General features: G+C 41.8%; 1 protein-coding gene across 2 annotated transcripts in view; it reads left to right on the top strand.

The window, feature by feature from the left end:
* Positions 1 to 23010, top strand: part of Abcc4 (ATP binding cassette subfamily C member 4 (PEL blood group)) — a 224264-nt gene that overhangs the window by 66143 nt on the left and 135111 nt on the right. For both annotated transcript variants that reach the window (XM_071611592.1, XM_027938939.3), the window contains 5 exons: positions 11410 to 11499; positions 12544 to 12707; positions 14015 to 14140; positions 15353 to 15602; positions 18320 to 18421. In XM_071611592.1, coding sequence (XP_071467693.1) covers positions 11410 to 11499; positions 12544 to 12707; positions 14015 to 14140; positions 15353 to 15602; positions 18320 to 18421 — 732 coding nt within the window. The remainder of the gene's footprint in view (positions 1 to 11409; positions 11500 to 12543; positions 12708 to 14014; positions 14141 to 15352; positions 15603 to 18319; positions 18422 to 23010) is intronic.

Below are 23010 nucleotides of genomic sequence, written 5' to 3'. Positions count from 1 at the left end.
AAGAAAAGAAAAGGAAAAAAAAAGGAAAGAAGGCAAAATTGAGTGCCCTTCCTTTGTTGGGCAGGACTTTGAGAGTGTTTTCTTGTTTGTGAATTAGAAATAATTCTTACTCTGTGAGGTTGTTTTCCTGTCTCGTGTGTCTCAGGGGCTCATGAGAAGATGGCTTTTCTCTGTGTCTGTTTATTTCTCTGGTCCTGGTCCTGGTCTTAGGTAGCACCTTAGACCATCAATTTTATGTGTTCATCTTCAATGTAAAATATTTAAAGCCAGAAGTCTCCTCTGAATGACTTGTTTTAATTGTGTCCCACAAATTATAATAAAATATATTTTCATTATCATTTCTTTAAAAATTTCTTACTTCACTGCTTTAACAAAAATTTTGGCTTCCCTTGAGATGTCTTCTTTGACACATGGTTATTTAGAAAAATGTTAATTTCCAAATATTTGGGCTTTTAAAGATCTTACTGTTTTTTAAAATTTTATCATCAGAGAACATTCAACATTTCATTTTTATGTTTAGAAATTTATTGAGATATGTTTTATGCACACAGGGGAATTTCCCATGTGTACTTGAAAAAACTGTTGAGCAGTTGTTGGGTGTGGGGTCCATAAATGTCATGTTAAGATGGTTACAGTGTTGTTCAAGTCTTGTATCTTTAAAAAAAAATTTTTTTTTTTTTTAGTTATAGATGGACACACTATCTTTATTTTTATTTATTTATTTTTTATGTGGTGCTAAGGATTGAACCCAGGGCCTCATGCATTCGGGGCAAGTGCTCTACCACTGAGCTACAACCCCAGGCAAGTCTTCTGTGTCTTAATAATTTTTTTTTTCCATTTTCTCAATTACTGAGAGATGGATGTGGGAATCTCTAGCTATTATTATAGAGTTGTACCATTTTCCCCTTTTGCTATGCTTCGTTTGTTTGTTTCGTATGTTGAAACTCTTGTAGTGGTCCTGGCACACGTAGGAGGGGTTAGCTGCCTCCTTTGTGTTGATGAAGTGTCCTCTTAGTCTGGTAATATTGCTTGGCCTGCAGTTAACACCATCTATCAATGTAGCCCACCAGGTTTCTTTTCCCATCCCTGTACTGTTAACCCACTATAACAGTTAAACAGTCTCTTGTCTATAGTACATAGTGGATTTTCCTTTTTTGTTTATCCAGTCTGACAGTATCTATCATTTTAAAGTAATGATTGGCGTATTTATATGCAGTGTGACTGTCATCTGGTTAGTTTAAACCTTTGTCTGTCCTTGCTATTTATTTATTTTTTAATATGTTTTCTTGGTCCCCCCGCCCCCATTCTTGTCTTTTAGGTTAACCAAATAACTTTTAGCATTCCATTTTGATTTTTTTATTGGCTTTTTTAGCAATATTTCTCTTTGTACTTTTAATGTCACCTTAAGGATTAAAATACCATTTTTAACTTATTGCAGCCTTGGTATTTATATTACTTTAAATGTGAGAAGCATAGAGTGGTAAAATCATCACTTTTTTTTTTTTTTTTTTTGAGTAGTTTTGAGACAGGGTCTTGCTCTTTGCAGAAACTGGCCTAGTATTCCTGAGCTCAAGAGATCTTCCTGCCTCAGCCTCTGGAGTAGCTGTGACTATAGGCACTTGTCACTGCACCCAACTACCTTGCCCTGCCCTTTGTGTTCTTGTTGCTATGTGTTTTAAGTCTACATTCACAATGCAGTGTTACCATTTTTGCTTTAAACAGCCTGTTGTGTTTCAAAAACAATTAAAAGGGGACTGGTTGGTGGCTCAGCGGTAAAGCGCTTACCTCCCATCTGTGAGACCCTGGCTCAATCCTCAGCACCACATAAAAATAAATAGACAAAATAAAGGTATTGCGTTCATCTACAATTAAGGAAAAAAAAAAACAATTAAAAGGAAAAAATGCGCTCTTTTATATTTAACCATGTATTGTCCTTTGGGTTTCTCTTTGTGCCCTTCTGGGTTTCCATCTTGTATCTTTTCCCTTCTGTTTGAACAATGCTGTTGTGTTGTTTCCATAGCTCAGTTGGGTTGGTACTGAATTCTCTTAGCCTTTTTAGATCTAAAAATGTCTTAATTTCACCTTCATATTTGGAAGGATGTTGTTGTTGGGTGTAGAATTCTAGGCTGGATTCTTGTCTCCAGGGCTAGGGACTGTCTTGTCTCCATTGTTTCTGGTGAGTCAGCTGTCACTTGTTCCCTGGGTGCAGCCATCATTTTTCTCAGGTGGCTTTCAACATTGTCTATTACTTTCTGGTTTCAGTGGTTTGGCCATGAGGTACCTGGGCACAGGTCTTTCTGGTGGTTTTATTTGGAGGTGGGTAGGTGGTGGTGCTGGGCATGGAACTCAACCACCGAGCCCTATTTTGGATGGAACTCAGGGGCACTCAACATCCCCAGCCCTGTTTTATATTTTATTTAGAGACAGGGTCTCGCTGAGTTGCTCAGTACCTCAACTTTGCTGTTGCTGGCTGTGAACTTGCAATCCTCCTGCCTCAGCCTTCCAAACTACTGAGATTATAGGTATGCACCTTCAGTCTTCCTGTTTTTATCCTTCTAGGCATTTGATAGGATTAAGTATGCACTTTAACAAAACTAGGAGGTGGTAGGGGCAGGGGGTACGTTTGCAGCGCGAGGGATCCAACCCAGGGCCTTGCAGGCGCCAGGCGAGTGCCTTCCACTGAACCACACACACCCTTAGCCCTCCAGCCATGTTTTTGGCAGACAGTTTTTCTTTCCCATTTTATCCTCTCCTCCTAGGATTCCAATTACACGCGTATCGCAGTGCTCATATTCTCCCACAGAACTCACACACACTTTGTTCTTTCCTTCACCCATTTCTCTGAGTTTTCTTCAGATTGTAAATTACAGAAATAAGAGTTGGTGACTCAGGGAAAAGATCAATGAAACTTTATCTTCTATTAATGTTAACTAATCAACTTTTTCACTTCAGATATTTTACTTTTCAGTTCTAGAATTTCCATTTGGTTTCTTTTTGATTGTCTCCATCTCTTTCCCGAAATCACCTGTTCACTTGTTATAACCGTATTTTCTTTAACGCCTTGAAATCTTTTGTAATGGTGGTTTTCATCATTCTCATCTACTAGTTCCCCACCTGGGTCCACCTCAGTGTCTGTTTCTGTTGACTTTTCCCCCTCTGCTGTCCGGTCACGTCTTTCTGTTTTTTTGCATGTGTGATAGTTGTTTCTCTGTTTGAGCGTCCTGAGTCTTACATTATAGGGAATGTGGATCGCAGGGCATTGGGTTTGTTTTTGTCACGTTGATCCCGTGAGCCTCGCTTCTGTCCGTGTGTCTCATGTGTTAACATTTGAATTCGGTCCAAGGAGGACTCTGACTCTTGAGTGAGATCTTTATTTCTAATGCGTGGCCTCCCTGGCATCCCGAGAACACCCTCATGGGGAGCTTTTCTTTCTAGTTGGGCAGAACCTGGCACCTCCTACCACTGCATGACCTCCAGCTCCCTTTGGTCCTGGGCTGCTTGGGCCTTGATCTGTCCATGGACAGTCAAGCTCTTGGCAAATTATCTTTGGTAAATCCTACAGAGACTCCTGGGGCCTCCCCCCCCCCCACCCCTCTGCAGCTCTGGCCCACAAATCCCAGAAGCTTATGCAACTTGGAACAACCATCTCTTTTTCCTTGACTTGGGGAAACTACAGTTCTGTGCTGGTAGAAAACGCCCCAGGCAGAAAGCCAGCCTGTTTGGGGCCACCTCCCATATTTCCTTCGGTCAGTGCTCAGGCCCCGGGTGCCTGTGGTTCAGTACCTAAGGACAGACGGCTGCTTCCTCTGTTGTGTCCAAGTGTGTGATTTTGCAGTGGAAGGCGAAACCAGACCCGTTGACCAGACCCGTTGCTCGTTGGTGGCCGGAAGCCCAGGCGTGGTGTTCTGCGTCTTCTTGAACGTTTTTTCTTATCCCAGCAGGAGTGTGACAGACTTTATTTTGACAGAGTCTCGGTTTCTGGGTTGACTGCAGGACCCTCGTTACCTTCCTTAACTTCTGTTGCCGCCTGAGTGCTGGAGCCGGTAGAGCCTGGCCTTCAGTCCACCTCCATCCCAGATGTGCCTGGTGGCAAGCAGCCCCCGCCACCCAGAGGAGCTGTGTCTTTGGCACAGATTGTCACCAGTCAGTGCCCTCTTACCCCTAGTAAGCAGCAGTGATAGTGTGTGAACAGCAGTTCAAGTTGGACAGTTGCCTTTGAAGTTTCTTAAAAATGATCAGTTTAAGATCAAATTTGGTGGCCGTTTGGTCCTATTTTCACTATTACAATTAGCTCTCAAATATCTACTCCTTTAAAACCTGCGGTATATTTTCTGCATGCAGCTGACGTGTGTTTGTGTGTGACATTGGTCTCAAAAATATTTTCAGATAGATTTCAGTAATTAAGACACAGTGAGTTTTTCCTGGAATGCCTGTGTATGTATACGCACACGCACACACGGACACGTACATGCACACACGTGCACACACACAGCACACTCGCAGGTATATTTTGTAGGTGGTTCGCTTTGTTTGCTTGAAGTGTTTTAAGTGCACCTGGCCCCTCCCTCCCATCCACACAGTGCCGTCCTCTTGCCTGGGCTACTGTGGCAGCCCCCCATGCGCCCCCTCTCCAGGCATCTCCTGGTCAGTCACTTCTACAGTTTCCTCTGCCTGAGTTTCTCACTGTCACGTAAAGACCACACCCTCACCCTTCCCCATTCTCCCAGACTCTGGCCTCCTTTCTCTGTACAGTTTCTTCTCCTTGGCACCCAGGGCCCTTCCTGCTCACAGTGCCCCTCAGTGGGCACCTTCTTCCCAGTTTACTGGGCCAGCGTGCTGACCGTCACCTCCCTCTGAATCACAGGTGTTTGTGTGCATGTCTGGTGCTGTCTCTGGAGATGGGAAGACGTGGCTCATCAGTTGTCCTGTCTGTGGGGACCCCTGGTGTCCTCCTCCTAGAAGATGCTCAGTAATGACTGGTCATCTCTCTTGTTGGGATTTTGTGATCCAGGCAGGGTGAGGATCTAGAATTTCCATTCACAGAATGAGGGAAGCAAGACTCCGGGTGTTTGAATGACACCACACTGAGAGTTACTGATAGATAGTTACTGACAGATTTTTTGTTTTTGTTTTTTACTTTTGAAAATTAATTAATTTATTTTTTATTAGTTCTAATTAGTTATACATGACAGCAGAATGCCTTTTGACACAAATGGAGCACAACTTCTCGTTCCTCTGGCTGTACATGGTGCAGAGTTACTCCAGTAGTGGAATCATACATGATGTAGGGTAGTGATGTCCTTCCCATCCCCACTGCCCATCCCTTCCCTCCCCTCCACACAAACCAAAGTTCCTTTATTCTTCCCTTACCACTATACCCCCCTACCCCCTGCCCATGGATCAGCATCCACTTACAGAGAAAACATTTGGCTTTTGGTTTTTTGGGGTTGACTTATTTCACTTAACATGATATTCTCTAGTTCCATCCATTTACCTGCAAATGCCATAATTTTATTCTTCTTTAAGACTGAGTAATATTCCATTGTGTATATATTTATCCATTTATCTGTTGACGGGCATCTAAGTTGGTTCCATAATTTAGTTATTGTAAATTGAACTGATATAAACATCGATGTGGCTGTAAATGTACTATGCTGATTTTAAGTCCTTTGGGTATAAACTGAGGAGTGGGGTGGCTGGGTCAAATGGTGGTTCCATTCTAAGTTTTCTGAGGTATCTCCATATTGCTTTCCATAGTGTTTGCACCAATTTGCAGTCCCACCAGCAATGTGTGAGTGTACCTTTTTCCTCACATCCTCGCCAACACTTATTATTGCTTGTATTCTTGATAATTGCCATTCTGACTGGAGAAAACTGGAATCTTAGAGTATTCGATTTGCATTTTTCTAGTTGCTAGAGATTATGAACATTTTTTTCATATGTTTGACGATCAGTTGTATTTCTTCTTCTTCTGTGAAGTATCTGTTCAATTCCTTAATCCATTTATTGATTGGGTTATTTGTTTTTTTTGTTGTTGTTAATTTTTTTGAGTTCTTTATATGTCCTGGAGATTAGTGCTCTATCTGATGTGCATGTGGTAAAGATTTTCTCCTATTCTGTAGGCTCTCTCTTCATGTTATTGATTGTTTCTTTTGCTGAGAAAAAGCATTTTAGTGTGAATTCATCCCATTTATTGATTCTTGATTTTACTTCTTATGTTTTAGGAGTCTTGTTAAGGAAGTCAGATCCTAGGCCAACATGGTGAAGATTTGGGCCTATTTTTTTTTTTTTTTTTTTCTGCTTTTAGGTACAGGGTCTCTGTTCTAGTGACTACATCTTTGATCCACTTTGAGTTCATTTTTGTGCAAGATGAGAGATAGGTTTAATTTCATTGTGCTACATATGGATTTCCAGTTTTCCCAGCACGATTTGTTGAAGAGGCTATCTTTTCTCCAGTGAATGTTTTTGGTGCTTTTTTTCTAATATGAGATAACCATATTTATGTGGGTTTGTCTCTGTATCCTTTGTGTTGTACCATTTGTCTACAAGTCCATTTTGGTGTCAACACCATGCTGTTTTTGTAACTATTGCTCTGTAGTATAGTTTAAGGTCTGGTATAGTGATGCCTCCTGCTTCACTCTTCTTGCTAAGGATTGCTTTGGCTATCTTGGGTCTCTTATTTTTCCAAATGAATTTCATGATTTCCTTTTCTATTTCTATGAAGAATGTCATTGGGATTTTAATAGGAATTAAAAATTAAAAATCTGTATAACAGTTTTGTAGTATGGATATTTTGACAATATTAATTCTGCCTATTCAGGAGCATGGGAGATCTTTCCATCTTCTTCAGTTTTTTTCTTTAGAGTTCTGTAGTTTTCATTGTACAGGTTTTTTTTTTTTTTTTAACCTCTTTTGTTTGAATAATTCCCAAGTGACTTATTTATTTATTTATCGAGGCTATTGTGAATGGGTGGTTTTCCTAATTTCTCTTGCAGTGGATTCATCACTTATGTATAGAAATGCATTTGATTTAATGGTAGTGATTTTATATCCTGCTACTTTGCTGAATTCATTTATGAGTTCTAGAAGTTTTCTGGTGGAATTTTTTGGATCCTCTAGGTATAGAATGATGTCATCAGCAAATAGTGATAGTTTGAGTTTTTCTTTTCCTATGTGTATCGCTTTAATTTCTTTCATCTGTCTGATTGCTCTAGCTAGAGTGTCAAGGACTGTGTGGAATAGAAGTGGTGAAAGAGGGCATCCCTGTCTTGTTCCAGAGGGAATGCCGTCAATTTTTCTCCATTTAGAATGATGTTGGCCTGGGGCTTAGCATAGATAGCTTTTACAATGTTGAGGTATGTTCCTACTATTCCTAGTTTTTCTAGTGTTGAGTATGAAGAGGTGCAGTATTTTGTTAAATGCTTTGTCTGTATTGAGATAATCATATGATTCTTGTCGTTAAGTCTATTGATGGTGATTTATTACGTTTATTGATTTTCGGATGTTGAGCCAACCTTGCATCTTTGGGATGAACCCCATTTCATCATGGTGTGCTATTTTTTTTTTTTTTATGTTCTTTGCCAGAATTTTATTGAGAATTTTTGTGTCTATGTTCATCAGGGATATTGGTCTAAAGTTTTCTTTCCTTTGATATCTTTGTCTGATTTGGGTATCAGGGTGATACTAGCTTCATAGAATGCGTTTGGAAGGGTCCCCTCCTTTTCTCTTCATGGAATAATTTGAGGAGTATTGGTGTTAGTTCTTCTTGGAAGGCCTTGTAGAACTAGCATGAGAACCCATCTGGTCCTGGGGCTTTTCTTGGTTTGTAGGCTTTTGATGGCGTCGTCTGTTTCCTTGCTTGAAATTGATCTGTTTAAATTTTGTATATCCTCCTGCTTCAGTTTGAGCAGTTATTATGCCTCTAGAAATTTGGAGGGGTCTTCGATATTTTCCATTTTACTGGAATATAAATTTTTAAAATAGTTTCTATTTATCTTCTGTATTTCAAGTGTCTGTTATTTCCTTTTTCATCACGGATAATAGTAATTTGAGTTTTCTCTCTCCTTTTTGTTAGGGTGACTAAAGGTTTATCAATTTTATTTATTTTTTTCAAAGAACTAGCTTTTTGTTTTCAATTGTTTCTGTTGTTTCAATTTCATTGATTTCAGTCCTGATTTTAATTATTTCCTATCTTCTACTACTTTTGGTGTTGATTTGTTCTTCTTTTTTTTAGGGTTTTGAGATGTAATGTCAGTCCTATATTTGTTGACTTCTTATTCTTCTGATGAATGGACTCAATGCAACAAACTTTCCTCTTAGCACTGCTTTCACAGTGTCCCAGGGATTTTGGTAATGTCGTATCAGAATTGTCATTTACCTCTAATAATTTTTTTAATCTCCTCCTTGATGTCTTCTGGTATCTGTGCATCATTCAATAGCGTATTGTTTAGTCTGCAGGTGTTAGAGTAGCTTCTATTTTTTATTTTATCATTGATTTTTAATTTAATTTATTATGGTCTGATAGACATGGTCTGTTTTAGAGAAGGATCCGATCCATGTGCTGTTGAGAAAAAACTGTATTCACTTGTTGATGGATGAAATATTCTATCTATGTCTGTTAAGTCTAAATTATTGATTGTATTATTTAGTTCTATAGTTTCTTTGTTTAGTTTTTTATTTGGAAGATCTATCCAGTGATGAGAAAGTTGTATTAAAGTCACACACAGTATTATTGTGTTGTGGTCTATTTGATTCTTGCAATTGCGAAGGGTTTATTTGATATATGTAGATGCTTCATTGTTTGGAGCATAGGTATTTATGATTATTATGTCTTGTTGGTGTATGATTCCCTTAAGCAGTATAAAATGACCTTCTTTATCCCTTCAGTCTGACTTTGGTTTGAAATTCACTTGATCTAATATGAGGGCTTGTTTACGTGATCCATGTTTTTTCCCATCCTTCCAACTTCAGTCTATGGATATCTTTTCCTATGAAATGAGTTTCTTGAAGGCAGCATATTGTTGTTGTTTTTTTAAAATCCAATCTGCCAGTCTATGTCTTTTAATTGATGAGTTTAGGCTATTAAAATTCAGGGTTATTATTGAAATATGGTTTGTATTCCCAGTCATTTTGGTTCATTTTTGGTTTTTAACTTGACTTGATTTCTCCTTTGATTGGCTTTTCCTTTAGTGGAGTTTTTCCCTTTGCTGACTTTCATTGTTGTTTTCATTTCCTCCTCATTGGATATTTTGCAGAGAATGTTCTTTATTGCAGACTTTCTCATTGTTAATTCTTTTAACTTTTGTTTATCATGGAAGGTTTTGAATTTCATCATCAAATCTGAAGCTTAATTTTGCTGTGTATAAGATTCTTGGTTGGCACCCGTTTTCTTCTAGAGCTTGGTGTATGTTGTTCCAGGATCTCCTGGCTTTGAGGGTCTGGGTTGAGAAATCTGCTGAGATATGAATTGGTCTCCCCCGATACGTGATCTGAAACTTTCCTCTTGCATCTTTTAAGATTCTATCCTTATTCTGTATGCTAGGCATTTTCATTATAATGTGCCTTGTTGTGAATCTGTTGTAATTTTGTACATTTGGTGTCCTGTAAGCCTCTTATATTTGATTTTCCAATTCATTCTTCATGTTTGGGAAATTCTGAAGAAATTGTGCATTCCTTTAGTTTGTATATCTCTGCCTTCCTCTATCCTGATAATCCTTAGAGTTGGTCTTTTCATGTTATCCCATAGTTCTTGGAGGTTTTGTTTGTGGTTTCTTATCTTCATTATGTGGTCAACTTTATCTTCAAGATTATATGTTTTGTCTTCATTGCCTGAGGCACTGTCTACCATGTGACCTAGTCTGTTAGTGATGCTTTCTGTTGAATTTTTTATTTCGTTTATTGTTTCCTTCATTTCAAGGATTTCTGTTTTGTTTTTTTTCTTTCCCAGAATCTCTTTATTCTTGAAGTAATCTTTTACTACCTGTATCTCTATCTTATCTCTTTGTTGGAGTGAGCAATTGTTGCTTATGTTTGCGCTCATAAGAGCATTTTTGGTTTGCAGATCATTTAAATTATGTACATTCTGAACAACTTCTGTGACATTTCATCTACTGTGCTGTCAATGAATTCTATTATTGTACATCTTGGTTTGTTGGGGGCACCTTCTTCCCTTCATGTTGTCCATGTGTCTTCCTCTAGCAGTGCAGATCCCCAGGGTATTACAGTTTCTACCCTATAATCTTATAGTGTCCCTGCAGGATACCAATACCTCACCTCTGAAGGAGAGATCAGTATTTACAGCACCCAGTGTGAACAACGTGCAGCCTTAAACCAAATACCTCCTATTTAAACAGTTACAGTTTTGTTGCAATAAACAGAAATGATGTGTTAGATTAATCTTACGATATAAACAGTAGGTTTGCATAAGGGTCTACAGTTTCTAACGGTGGACAGTGAGAGAGCAGGGGTGGTGTGGGGTGTCGGATGTGGGGTTTATGAGGTAGGAGGTGAGAATATAGAGTGAAGATCACAGGAAGAGTGAAAGAGGAATCGAGATGTGGGCTAGCAGGGATACCTCTGCTGGAACCAAGCCTGCGGGGACCTTGGTGATGGTCTTACAGATTCTAGCTATTATCTCTAGATGGAAGTAGGCATGTCCCTAGTGGGTGGCCTTGGCAGCTTCATATCTGTAGGTACCTTGATGTTAGGCTTCTAGGCCCAACAGGTATCTTAAGATGGAAGTTTCCCTAACTAAAGATGGTGGTGGTGCCAGCAGGGGGAACCCAGATAGAGGCAATCGCTTTCAGAGATGTGGCTGAGAGGGCAAGCCATGTGGGGGCATTGGGCAGCCTGTTTTGAGACCCAGCCCTGTGGTGTGCAGTGCTGTGGTAGGCTGCTGCCTCTGTGCCCTGTCTGTTGTCCCAAGGTGGAGGCTAGCATGTGTGTGTGTGTGTGTGTGTGTGGGGTGATTGCAGTGCCCTAGATGAAAGTGGCTGGGAGAGCCACATGTTGGTTGAGGGGACGCACAGTGCAGTGCATGCACGTTGCTTTCCTCCTCTGTGGATGCACAGTTACTCATTCCATATTTATAATCCAAGTCCTATAATTTGTTTTCTTTGGCTATCTCACTTGGCTCAGAATTATTTGGTAGGTGGTTCAGTGTGAGTGTACGTGCTTTTCTATATTGGATGCAATCACATTCATTAAAAAGCGAGGTGCGATCTTTCCCACTTCCTTCTCTTTTCTTTGATGTCCTTGGATACCACAGCTGCTTGGAGCCCTTCTTAAAGCTGCTGTCAAGAGTCACCTTGGCCTTTACAATGCACAAGTCCCCAGGAAAATGTGCTGTTTTCTACATGCGATGCAGTATCACCTAGCAATACGATTCTCCCCTCTCCTCTTTTCCTCCAGGCACTTCGTCTTAGTAACATGGCCATGGGGAAGACGACCACAGGCCAGATAGTCAACCTGTTGTCCAATGATGTGAACAAGTTTGACCAGGTAACTCCAGGGGCGCCTTTTTCCATGCGTGCCTCTTTTTTAGTTTAACCTATTGTGATGCCAGGTTTTTGGTGTAGACCAGTATTCTTTTGAGGACGTAAGACAGAGGCTTTTTTTTAATGTACATCTCACTTCTCCTGGTATCATTTAGATGCAGGAATACATTGTTATCCTGTAGATTCAGGTTTGGATTTTTTGCACGTCCCATACATCATCTTTGAATAATATGTATGCAGACCACAGTGATTCTGCCCAGCTGGCTTGACCACCTAGCTGTCCTCCATTGTCCCTTCTTAACTCTTAGTATGTGGCAGTGGTACAGCATGCTGAATTGTCTTTCTCTTTTTCTAGAGGTCAACTCCTGGGGGGCAGGTGGGCTGTAGGAATCCTTTGCTACATAATGCCAAATGGGTGGTCCCTAGTTAGAATAAGCAACTTTCCTCTATTGAGCCAGTTACTTTTTACACTTACCTAATAGTTGTAACACAAAATATGGGACATTTTAGCTTCTGGTCAAATCTATCTTGCACAGGGGCCACTTCTTTTTCAGTTATTCATCAAAAATAAACTAAGTTTCCTCCTTCCCTGCTTAATGTCAGGGGTGAAGATTTTAGTTTGTTCCTGAAGAAGCTTGAAACCTGTCCAGGAGTTATGTATGTATTTATATAGCTAAGCAGTGGCTGGAGAAGGTAGCAGGTACCATGGTATAGCACCCCCTAAAGTACTAGGGAGCCCCAGGGGAGATGGGACCTAATTATGCCACACAGAGTTCTGGGATGTTCTGAGATCCTCTGTGAGTTAGACTAGTTCAGAGTCTTCCTTCTGCTTCCAGTCAAGTGCTCTTGAAAGGGCCTGAAGGCCCTCTGTGGCCCCACATGGCTTCATCTGCAAGAGACACTTGAATTTCCACCTCACAGGTTTGAAGTCCGCTCTGGTCATTTTTGGAGCAGAGCATTTCTGTGCCGTGTTCGTACTGGATTTTTTTTTTTTTTTTGTAATCTTTTTTTATCTAGTCCTAAGAACATGTTGTCTTTTCCTTTGAAGGTGACAATCTTTTTACACTTTCTGTGGGCGGGGCCGCTGCAGGCCATTGCTGTGACTGCCCTTCTCTGGATGGAAATAGGAATATCATGTCTTGCGGGAATGGTGGTTCTGGTTATCCTCCTGCCTCTGCAAAGCTGCATTGGGAAGCTGTTTTCCTCCCTGCGGTAAGAGAAGTACTAATTTGGAAACAGTGTCACTGTGTGGTAACAGGCACCACCTGCCTGATGCTTCTGTTCAGACACAAAATAAATGCCTCTGATTAAAAATAAATGCCTCTCTTCTTTGCATGTGTCACAAACTCTTCAGGCTTAGCTGAAGGCCAGTGTTAAAGGGGGAAGGTAAAGGCCCTCACTGCTACCAGCTGCCTTTTCACGCATTGTGGTCTCACCAAGTAGGTGAGCAGAAGTTGGATATGTAGAAGTTATTTAAATGTATCTTAAAGAATAATAAATTAAAATATTTCATAGGCCCACTTCTAATTGCATATATTTTTATCACCTGTGTTTTGGCACTATTTTTTTGTATGCATTATTTTTTATTTTTTGGGGTACTGGGATTGATCTCAGGGGTACTCAACCACTGAGCCACATCCCCAGCCCTATTTTATATTTTATTTAGAGACAGGGTCTCACTGAGTTGCTTAGTGTCTCTGTTTTGCCAAGGCTGGCTTTGAACTCACGATCCTCCTGCCTCCTGAGAAACTGGGATTACAGGCGCGTGCCATGGCTTGTGGGCTATTTTTAATTTGATGTTTCCATTAAATTAGAAACTCCCCAAGGGCAGGGTCAGTCTTAATGACATAAAGTCTCACAGTCCTAGCAGTATGTATGTTAGAAAAATGGCTGTCGGCAAAGAGCTTGATGATGGTAGAAGTGACTTAGACTTGAAGCAGGTGCCAGAGAGTTGGAAGTGGGTCATTGCGAGGGTGGCAGGTGGTGGAGATGCCCTGCTGTTTGATGTACCTGATCACTTTCTTCTGTGCCTTTGCTTGTGGTGTTTGCTCTACCTGAGAATTTCCTCTCCCCTCTTTGCTTTTCCTTGGAGGCCCTGTTCCAGGGTCCCGGTGTGTTGGAGCCCTGTTGCTTTCTCCTTTCCCCATGGAACAACCAACAGCCCTCTCACCCCTGCCCTGCAGAGCTTTATTCCTGCTTCATTCCACTCCTGCCAACCATGCCACTGTCAGAGCCGGAGGCCTTGCTGCCTCCCCGACCTGGGTGCCCCTCGAGGGGATGGATTGATTCTATCTGGCCACTTTCCCCTCTTCCTCAGGGGGTGTTGCAAATGCTCCAAACACTCATGGAGCTGGGTGCATTGTCAGCTTCCTCACTGTGCCTTGGTCCACTTGTCCTGTGAGAAGGACCTGCCTGTGTCATCGGCAGATCTGGAGGGAAGCTTTTGGTCCCTGGTCTGGGCCCGTGCCCCCTGCTGATAAGGAAAGGTGTGGCTCATCCCTCTTGTCTGTCCCCCTTAGGAGTAAAACTGCAGCTTACACGGATGCCAGGATCAGGACCATGAATGAAGTTATAACTGGAATAAGAATAATAAAGATGTATGCTTGGGAGAAGTCATTTGCAGACCTCATTACCAACTTGAGAAAGTAAGTTTTTGTGTTCATCTTACCATATTTTTGTGCTTTTCTATTTTCTGTTTTTACTGAAGGAGTTTAGAAGTCATTCTGTGCTTACACATGAGGGTGAACTTAAGTATGACCTGCACCAGCCCTGCACGTGGTAGAGGGTCAAGCAGAATGGCACCAGACGCCATGCTCACCTGGGCCTCCAGTCTCTGTTCTCCTACAGCAAAAGTCATGAGGCTTCTTTGTGATACAAAACTGAAATTCTACATGTTTCTGAACATTCCAAACCCCCATAAGCAAGGATTTCCAGATGCAAGAGTTTGAGACTGTTTTATGCTAATGTAATCAGAGGGCAGATGATAGAGATTGGTTATGTCTGTATTATGCCAAACTATATAAATGGGTGTTATTCATTACAAACAGCTATAGAAATACTGGTGTTTTTCTTTTTTCTTTTTTGGTTCCAGGGGCATGTAACCATGGAGCCACATTCCCAGCATAATCCTTTTTCTTTCTTTTTTTAAATTTAGAGACAGAGTCTCACTGAGTTGCTTAGGGCCTCACTAAATAGCTGAGGCTGGCTTTGAACTCCCAATCCTCCTGCCTCAGCCTTCCCAGCTGCGGGGTGTTCTTTATGTGTTCGTACGAGGGACTTACAAGTTTCTGGTAGCCCCTGGCCACCTCTCACTTTTGCACTCTTGTAGGTACTCCCGGTGTTCAGATGTGCTCTTTGCTTCATTCTTCTGGCTTCTTCCAAACTTGCAGCCCTCTCTGCCTTTACCATAGCTTCTCCTGCCTCTCCTGTGTCTCTGTGAGGTTTCCTGCTAGCTACTCTCTCCAGTGTTTTGGGGTCTCACAGCTTTGGGGTTGTTTATTCTCTTTTTCCATGAGTTCATGAGTTCCTACGGGGGACAGGCTGTGTCTTGCTTATCTTACTGACATCAGTGGGATGCCTGGCCCAGGACTTATAGCTATGAATACTTATTGAATGAATTTGATAGGATGATTCTTCAAATGTGGTCTGATTGACTCACGGTGACTTCAGCATCATTCAGATGGAAAAGCAGAGTGGTCACCTAGTGCTCTGTGTGGTCTTTGGAGGAAGCTGCCCCAGGGCCTGTGCTTGCAAATGTTTCCATAATGTAACAAAGGGAACACATTCACAGGGCACTCTGTTTCATGACTTTTGATGATGCTTCTTGAAAAACAAATGCATTCGACTATCTTTTCCAGGAAGGAAATTTCCAAGGTCCTGAGAAGCTCCTACCTCAGAGGGATGAATTTGGCATCATTTTTCGTTGCAAATAAAATCATCCTGTTTGTGACCTTCACCACCTACGTGCTGCTCGGCAACGTGATCACAGCCAGTCGTGTATTTGTGGCAATGACACTGTACGGGGCTGTGCGGTTGACGGTCACCCTGTTCTTCCCCTCAGCCATCGAGAGAGTGTCTGAAGCAGTCGTCAGCATTCGAAGAATCAAGGTGTGGTGGCAGACAATGTTAAAGTCGTAGGTGGCTGTTAGATACAATGGTGCCTTCTTTTTACTGTCACTGTTCTAGTTAGGGAAGTTTAACTCTTTCAGCACCAGCACACACAGTCAGTCCAAAATGTGGTATGTTTCTTAGGTAGAGTGTAGTGAACATGGCACAAGAATTGTTGCTCACTTAGGGGCAGCAGCACGGGGCCCTGGATGTAGGAATGAGGACTGCAGGAGCGAGGAGCATGTCCAGAAGCAGGAGAAGCAAACACATTTCCTCCCGGGGCCAGCTGGAGTATCTAGGCAGGGCTGTGTGCAGTGCTGAGTGGAAGCTACTTTGGGCTGGAAGGAAAATCCCTGCAGCTTGGACAGGAAGGATGGCCTGCACTTCACAAGGTCATCCCTGCTGAAAAGGACGGGTTCTTTTCTCCACAGATGGTTTGCTTGTTGATTTCTGGGTGTACCTTTTGGATCCTGCCCTTTTCCTCCTTGTCCTCTCTTCACTTTTTCTTAATTTCAAGGAGCCTGTCTCTAGAAGGCTTCTTTCTGTACAAGCTATTGATTTCTACAATGCTGCTGTTGCTTTTCCTAAAGAGCGGTCCCTAAATCGCTAGCGGCAAATGATTTGCGAAGTCAAGATAAGGGCCTGTCTCCTCATGGGTCTCAAGTATTTGTGTGTCGATGAGCCTGTCTAAGATGAGGATTAATGGGCTGTGTGAGAGGGCCTGGGAAGGACTTCAGGATCGAAGCTTTAAAATACTTGTTTTGCTCCTGGGTCTCAGTAGTGCTGGATGTCCAATAACAGACCTCCAGTGAACTCACATGACCCTGTGTGGGATTTTTTTTGGGGGGTTGGGGGATTGGGGATTTTCATAAAAGACAAGATTTTTTTTAAGTGATAAAATTTAAAAGTTTATTTTATAAAATGTAATTACTGGGCTGGGACTATGACTCAGTGGTATAGCACTTACCTAGCACGTGTGAATAAAGGTCCATCAACATCTAAATTTTATTTTTAGATGTAATTATTCATAGAGTCCTAAGCTTCTCATTTTTTTTTCTGTCATGATCAAGGAACACTTTTAAGGGATGATCCATGCAGCTCAATATATATATATATTTTTTCTTCTTGTGATGGTGCACACCTATTGGCCCAGAGACTCAGGAGGCTGAGGTAGGAGGATCCAAGTTAGAGGCCAGCCTGGACATCTTAGTGGGATCCTTGAAAAAGAAAAAGAAAAATTTATATAGCTTTTGCATCCTGAAAGAAAACGCTGAAGAATTCACTTCAGCCATAGCGCACTTCTAAGTATACATACCCTGTAACTTCTCCCGATGCTGCTTCTCAGGTGTTGAGCTGTTGTCCTCTTGCTGTTGCTCCCTCTGGCCTTGCTGCCTGGGGCTTGGGTGTCTGTGCGCTGCCCAGTGTGTCTCATCCTGACAACAGTCCAGGAGATAAGCATTCAGTGTTCCTGCTGTGCAGAGAAGGAAACAGCTTCCTAATGGCAGCAGAAGCATCCTGTCACATGTGTGCACCTGGCTTCCCAGGAGACTGGGAAGAGTGGTCCTTTTTCTTGACAGCCACATACCAGCTAAAGATGCAGGGTCTTGTTACCTTAGAAGATGGAGAACAGATTTTCAGGACAGCCAGCATTTTCTGCCATATGTGCAAAATTTGGGGAGGGGGAGGAGGTGCTAGGGGACATCCAGGTTGTTTATTTAATTTCTGTGCCACTGTGGCTTCTCTAATTGGATTTTGTCTGGCATGTGAGAAGCAAGAGGGTGTTTGCCTATTATTATTATGTTAGGTTTTAATAATAAGTAGGAATTTATTCAGTTAAATTGCATCAAATAGCTGCTAACTAGTATAGAAAATAGCAGGTAGTGGAAGAGAGGACATTTACCAAGGTGAAGACACAGTGATTATGAAGACATGCTTATAAAATATATTTTAGGAGGTGAGAACCTAACTGAATAAGAACATTTTTAAAAAAATGATGAATTAGTAGTGATATGTTGTGATATATTGATTTGATATGTATGAGGGAGGAGAAAAGCAGAGTGAATTTGAGTCTAGCCAGAAGGTAGTCGGATAGAGCCTGGGCCTGCCTTCCATCTCTGCCACTGGTCATGTGTCCCTGCCTGTGCTTCTGGCCTTACTTGACTCCTGAAGGCTTAGGAATGGCCTTCAGTTTTGCACTCCTGGCCTCCAGCATGATGTTTGGCACATTTGAGGATTTAATAAATATCAAAACATTTTCTGCTACTGAAACTCCCCACCCCATGTTTACTGTTAGTAACGTAGAAGTTAAAAAAAAAAAAAATGTTCAGGTTCTACCTGTGTTCAACTTTGGAGCAGGATTTTTGCTTTAGAAAGGAACCCATGTACTTGTTGAGAATGTTAAACAGACAGTTCATTCATGGCTGTTAATTTGTAAATTTCCTCTGTGTGTCTGTGTAAAATCTTTTAATATCTAGCATGTTCTGATGTGAATCAACACTTTTTATTTATTGCGGTGCTGGGGAAGGAACGCGCTAGGCAAGCAGCTCTCCCACTGAGCAATGTTCCCAGCCCTAGAATCGATACTTAAAATACAATCAATAAAATGCTGTGTAGTCTGCATAGAGTTCTATATTGCAAATTATACGGAAGCAGTGATTTTTGATTGTGATTTTTGGTTCTGCAGTTTAAACAATCTTTGTTTTTCCTTCTTGTTTTAGAACTTCCTGCTACTTGATGAGATATCACCGCAAGACCCCCAACTGCCACCAGAGGGTAAAATGATAGTGCATGTGCAGGATTTTACTGCTTTCTGGGATAAGGTAACACATTCTCTATCACAAGGTCATGACTTCCAGAAGACAACTAGTGCCTCGGATTTCATAGAAATCTTGAGATTTTATATATTGCATGATATGTATTACGTTTGTAGTTTTACATATTTGCACAAAATGGTGCTTACTAATTTACTGATAGTATGTTATATAAATTCTAAAAATCACGAGGAAGGTTTGTCGTCAGTAGGAAGTAAATACAAAATCAGCCTAAATTGTTTGACAAGTTGTTCTTTATCACAATTTCAAGAGAACTTTCATTGCTGCCTTAGTTTTGGACTCTATACCTGAGTTTAGACACTGATAAGGTTAGAATCTATAGAAGAGGGTAGTCTTAGGGTGTGGCATGGAGTGTGTTAACCACATTTCAGATTGTTTTAGAGACCAGTGGGAGTCAGTTTTTACCTTAATGTGTTCAGGTCATCTTATTACATTCTGAGAAAGCCCATGAATTGGAGTTTTGCTGGCATTGAGGAGGGGTGGGACTCCCTTATTTGTGCCTCTGGAGGGTACTGGCTATTTTGGTGGCACCCCATACAGGGAGGAGGCAGCGGGCCAGCATAGTAAACCGGATTCCTGACTGCAGGGTTTTGTCTTATACTAAACAGACAGTGAAATAGGTGAGGCCACCAGGATTTTGCCACATTTGGTTTACTGAGGACATTTAGGCAGATGGGAAGAACAACAGGAACACCTTCAAAAAGTGCTCCGACTTGTGGACTCTCCATTTTGCCCCCCTTTACCCTCCTCTCCAAGGCCCTCCACCTGGGCCACTGGTCTTCTGTGCAGGACTCCCTCTCTCAGTCTGGGTCAGTCTGGGAAACCGAAGTCACAGCACAGGAGAGGGAATTTCCTTCAGGGAATTTGGTACCTAGGAGATGAAAGCAGAAGAGGCCGTGGGTGGGTAAGGCCAGCAGGTGGGTGGAGCTGGAAGGACCAGCCTCAGACCAGGCGCTCTCCACTGCTGAACTTGAGCTGGAGGGAGTCTGGAATTGCAGTTTGTAGGAGTGCGGGACAGACTGGCAGCCAGAGGGGTTGAGCAGCACTCCTACCCAGCTCCTCTCTGCTCCCCACTTCTGTGGTGCGAATGCCAAATAATAGACTCTTCCTTTCTTCACCTGCTCTTACCTCTAAGTAATTGTTTTCTTCATGCTTTTCACCTAATTCGGATGTAATGCCGCCACCTCTACCAGTTCAACAGTCATCTGTCCCCAGCCACAGCACTGCACCTTTTGCACATGGGAACTTGCACAGGCTGCTCTGACCTGGGGTTTCTCCTCGCCTACTTGGTACATCCTAGCCTAATATGCTCTGTGGGTCAATGAGAAGCACACTAAAATCCCACAATAAAGAGGCTCTCTGGTAAATGCTACTGGGTTAGGTAAAGCACCAAGGTTGCCGGTACACATCTTGTAGGACCCATTGCCAAATTGCTTTTGAATCAAACTCTGCAGTGTTGGGAAAATGGGCTCTTCTGTTCTCCCGAGAACAACCATGTTCTTAGCCTGTTTTGCAGTTGCCTTTGCAGAGCACTTCATCTGCTCTGGCCTTGTCTGGGGGATCCTGGGTCATGTGAGGTCCTGGGTCAGGGTCCTTGGATGGGGCAGGGACACAGAGATGGGGGTAGTTGGAAGCTGAGGTGGAATGAGGAGTGTGCTGGGATTGGAGTTGAAATATCCGGACTCCATTTGCAGCCCTCTGGGGTCAGGCCCTTATTTGGGGGAAGATCTCACCAAGCTAGCTCTCATTTATAATCTGTATGACTCATCTGTAGTTTATGGTCCTGTGGGATCTTCAGATCTCCATGGGGGCTTGTTTTCTGGGCCTAGTGTGGCCCAGATTTGGAGCTCCTCAGTGTGAGGGGAGCCTAGATGACCAGGAGCCCCCTTAGCCATCAAATGCTGCCCCCTTCTGGTTACAGTAGAGCAGTACACAGCCTTACTCACTTGTATGGGGCAGAAGCCTCCCTGCCCTAATAAGAACCTGAGGGGCATAATGGGAGATGGGTACCCCCTGTCCGAGGGGGTCCTGCCCTTCAGGGATTCGAGGTTCATTTTTTAAAAAATACCTTCATTTTATTTATTTATAATTTGGCATCAAGGATCGAATCCAGTGCTTCATATGTGTGAGGCAAGCACTCTACCACTGAGCTACAGCCTCAGCCCCTCCAGTTTCAATTTTTTTGGGGTACTGGGGATTGAACTCAAGGGCACTCGACCACTGAGACACATCCCCAGCCCTATTTTGTAATTTTATTTAGAGACAGGGTCTTACTGATTTGCTTAGCACCTCACCATTGCTGAGGCTGGCTTTGAACTTGCGATCCTTCTGCCTCAGCCTCCTGAGCCACTGGGATTACAGGCATGAGCCACTGCTAGAGTTGAAAAGGCCACATTTCCTTTGATTCACTCTTGGTTGTTCTTTTATATAATAGAACATATCCCCTCTTAAGAGGGCTCCTCACACAGGGGTTGGGGCTCAAAATTTGCTAGATCTTCAGCCATGGGGTGCACATGGTCAAGAGTCTTCAGATCCACCCTGTGGGAAATGCAGATAGGGATCCTAGCTATGGGATTAAAGCCCCCGGGTGACTCTTCAGAATCAGGTCTTTTTACTCCACTTTCAGTAGTTATGTCAGCTTCCTTTTGATAGTAATGATGTCTGGGATTGGACAAAAGTTCTTAAAGTTGGTGATTCTACTCTTGAGGTTCTATACTCTCAATTTAAAACCATTCTTTTCCTCTTTTATACTGTCTGACCTTTTTCTTGAAGAATAGATAATTTAAAGTACTGATTATAATTGAATGAGAAAAGGGAGCCTCATTTTGGTTTATCATGCTGTGTTGAACTCCCGTTCCCATCCACATATTTTGATCTGCCAGTTGATTTTGTAATATTTGGAAGTTCTGTGCAGAAGGAATGAATCTGGTTTGGCTTTCTAAAGAATAAATTGAACTGAGAAACTATAAAACAACATTTAAAAAAATTTTTTTTGGTGGTGCTGCGGATTAGAACCCAGGGCCTTGTGTATGTGAGGCAAGCAGTCTACTGACTGAGCTATATCCCCAGCCCAAGATTTTTTTTTTTTTTAAAACTTGAGCTATTATTAAGATTTTTCTTGAAATTTAGTAGAGGTTAAATATTCCTTATCTGAAGTGCTTGGGACCAGAAGTATTTGAGATTTCAGATATTTTTAGATTTTGGAATATTTACATGTCCATAAAGAGTTATCTTGGAGTTAGGACCGAAGTCTAAGTGTGAAATTCATTTATGTTTCACATATACATGGCCTAAAGGTAGTTTTATACAAGAAGGTTAGATGTACAATTTCCTACTTGGGATATCCAGAAGGTTCAGATTTTGGATTTTGGACTTTTGGATCAGGAATGTTCAAACTCTACATGAAACATACATACAGTTTTAAGTCTCTTTTTAAATTTTATTTGTCATTTTTAGATTCATGTGACAGGAGAGTATTTGCTGATGTATTTATACAAACATGACTCATATCTTACTCTAATTAGGATCCCAGTTAGGTCTCTATATCTTAGAATTTATGCACTGTTCAGGAATGTGATTCTTGGGAGTGTTGAAATACTTGGTCTGCACATTGTGGGGAGTCTTCCTGGTATTTGTAGTAGAAGCTCCATGTTGATCCTGCCTGGCAGGAAGGTAACAGGCCACAGGTGTAGGTAGAACAGATTTTTCACTTTGACCCACACCAGGCTCCTCTGCCCTTCATCTATTCCCCAGTTTTGTTGTTAAAGTGAGCTTTGGTTATAGCACTGAGCATCAATTGTAAGCATTTGCTTGCAGAGAGTGACTGGATGATATAAGGGAGCATTACTCACACTCATTCTTTATCAACTGAAGATGCAGGGATGAGTGGGGATTTTAAATTGTTTCTTAGGGACTAGGAATCCTGTGAACTCGTGCTGCCACCTTGTGGAGGTTGGCGAAACAGAAGATGAAAACCAAGCGAAAACTCAAAACAATGAAAAACCTTTCATATTGAATATTGTATTGAGGATATTATTTTAGGCTGGGCGCGGCACACCCACCTGTAATACCAGCAACTTGGGAGGCTGAGGCAAGAGGATTGCAAGTTTGAGGCCAGCCTCAGCAACTCAGTGAGACCCTGTCTCAAAATAAAATAGGCTGGTAAAGTGCCCCTGGGTTCTATCCTTGATACCCCCCTCAAAAAACAAACAAAACAACCAACCAACAAACAAAAAAACCAAAACAAAACAAACAAAACCAAAAGGCAAAACAACAACAACAAACCCCCCCAAAACAAAATAAGAATATTATTTTACTAAAAATAAAAAGGAATATTATTTTAGTGAGTTATTGTGAAATGAGTTTTCAGTTCAAAAGGGTTACCTTGTCATTTCTGCTACTTAAATGCTATCTATGAATGTCTAGTGCTGAATCCATGTGGAAATGTGGTTCAAGGGCTTTTTTCTTAAATCCTGAAGTTGCTGGAACTGCTATCAACCCCACCAAGAAGTGTGGCTGGATGAAAAGAAGGCTAGGACATGTCCTATTAGATAGGATGAAGAAAGATGTGGGGTACA

The sequence above is a fragment of the Marmota flaviventris genome, chromosome 4 (genome assembly GCF_047511675.1).
Source record: "Marmota flaviventris isolate mMarFla1 chromosome 4, mMarFla1.hap1, whole genome shotgun sequence".
Taxonomy (NCBI): Eukaryota; Metazoa; Chordata; class Mammalia; order Rodentia; family Sciuridae; genus Marmota; species Marmota flaviventris.
The sequence above is the reverse complement of the archived record's forward strand: the minus strand, read 5'-3'. Positions and strand labels throughout refer to the sequence as shown.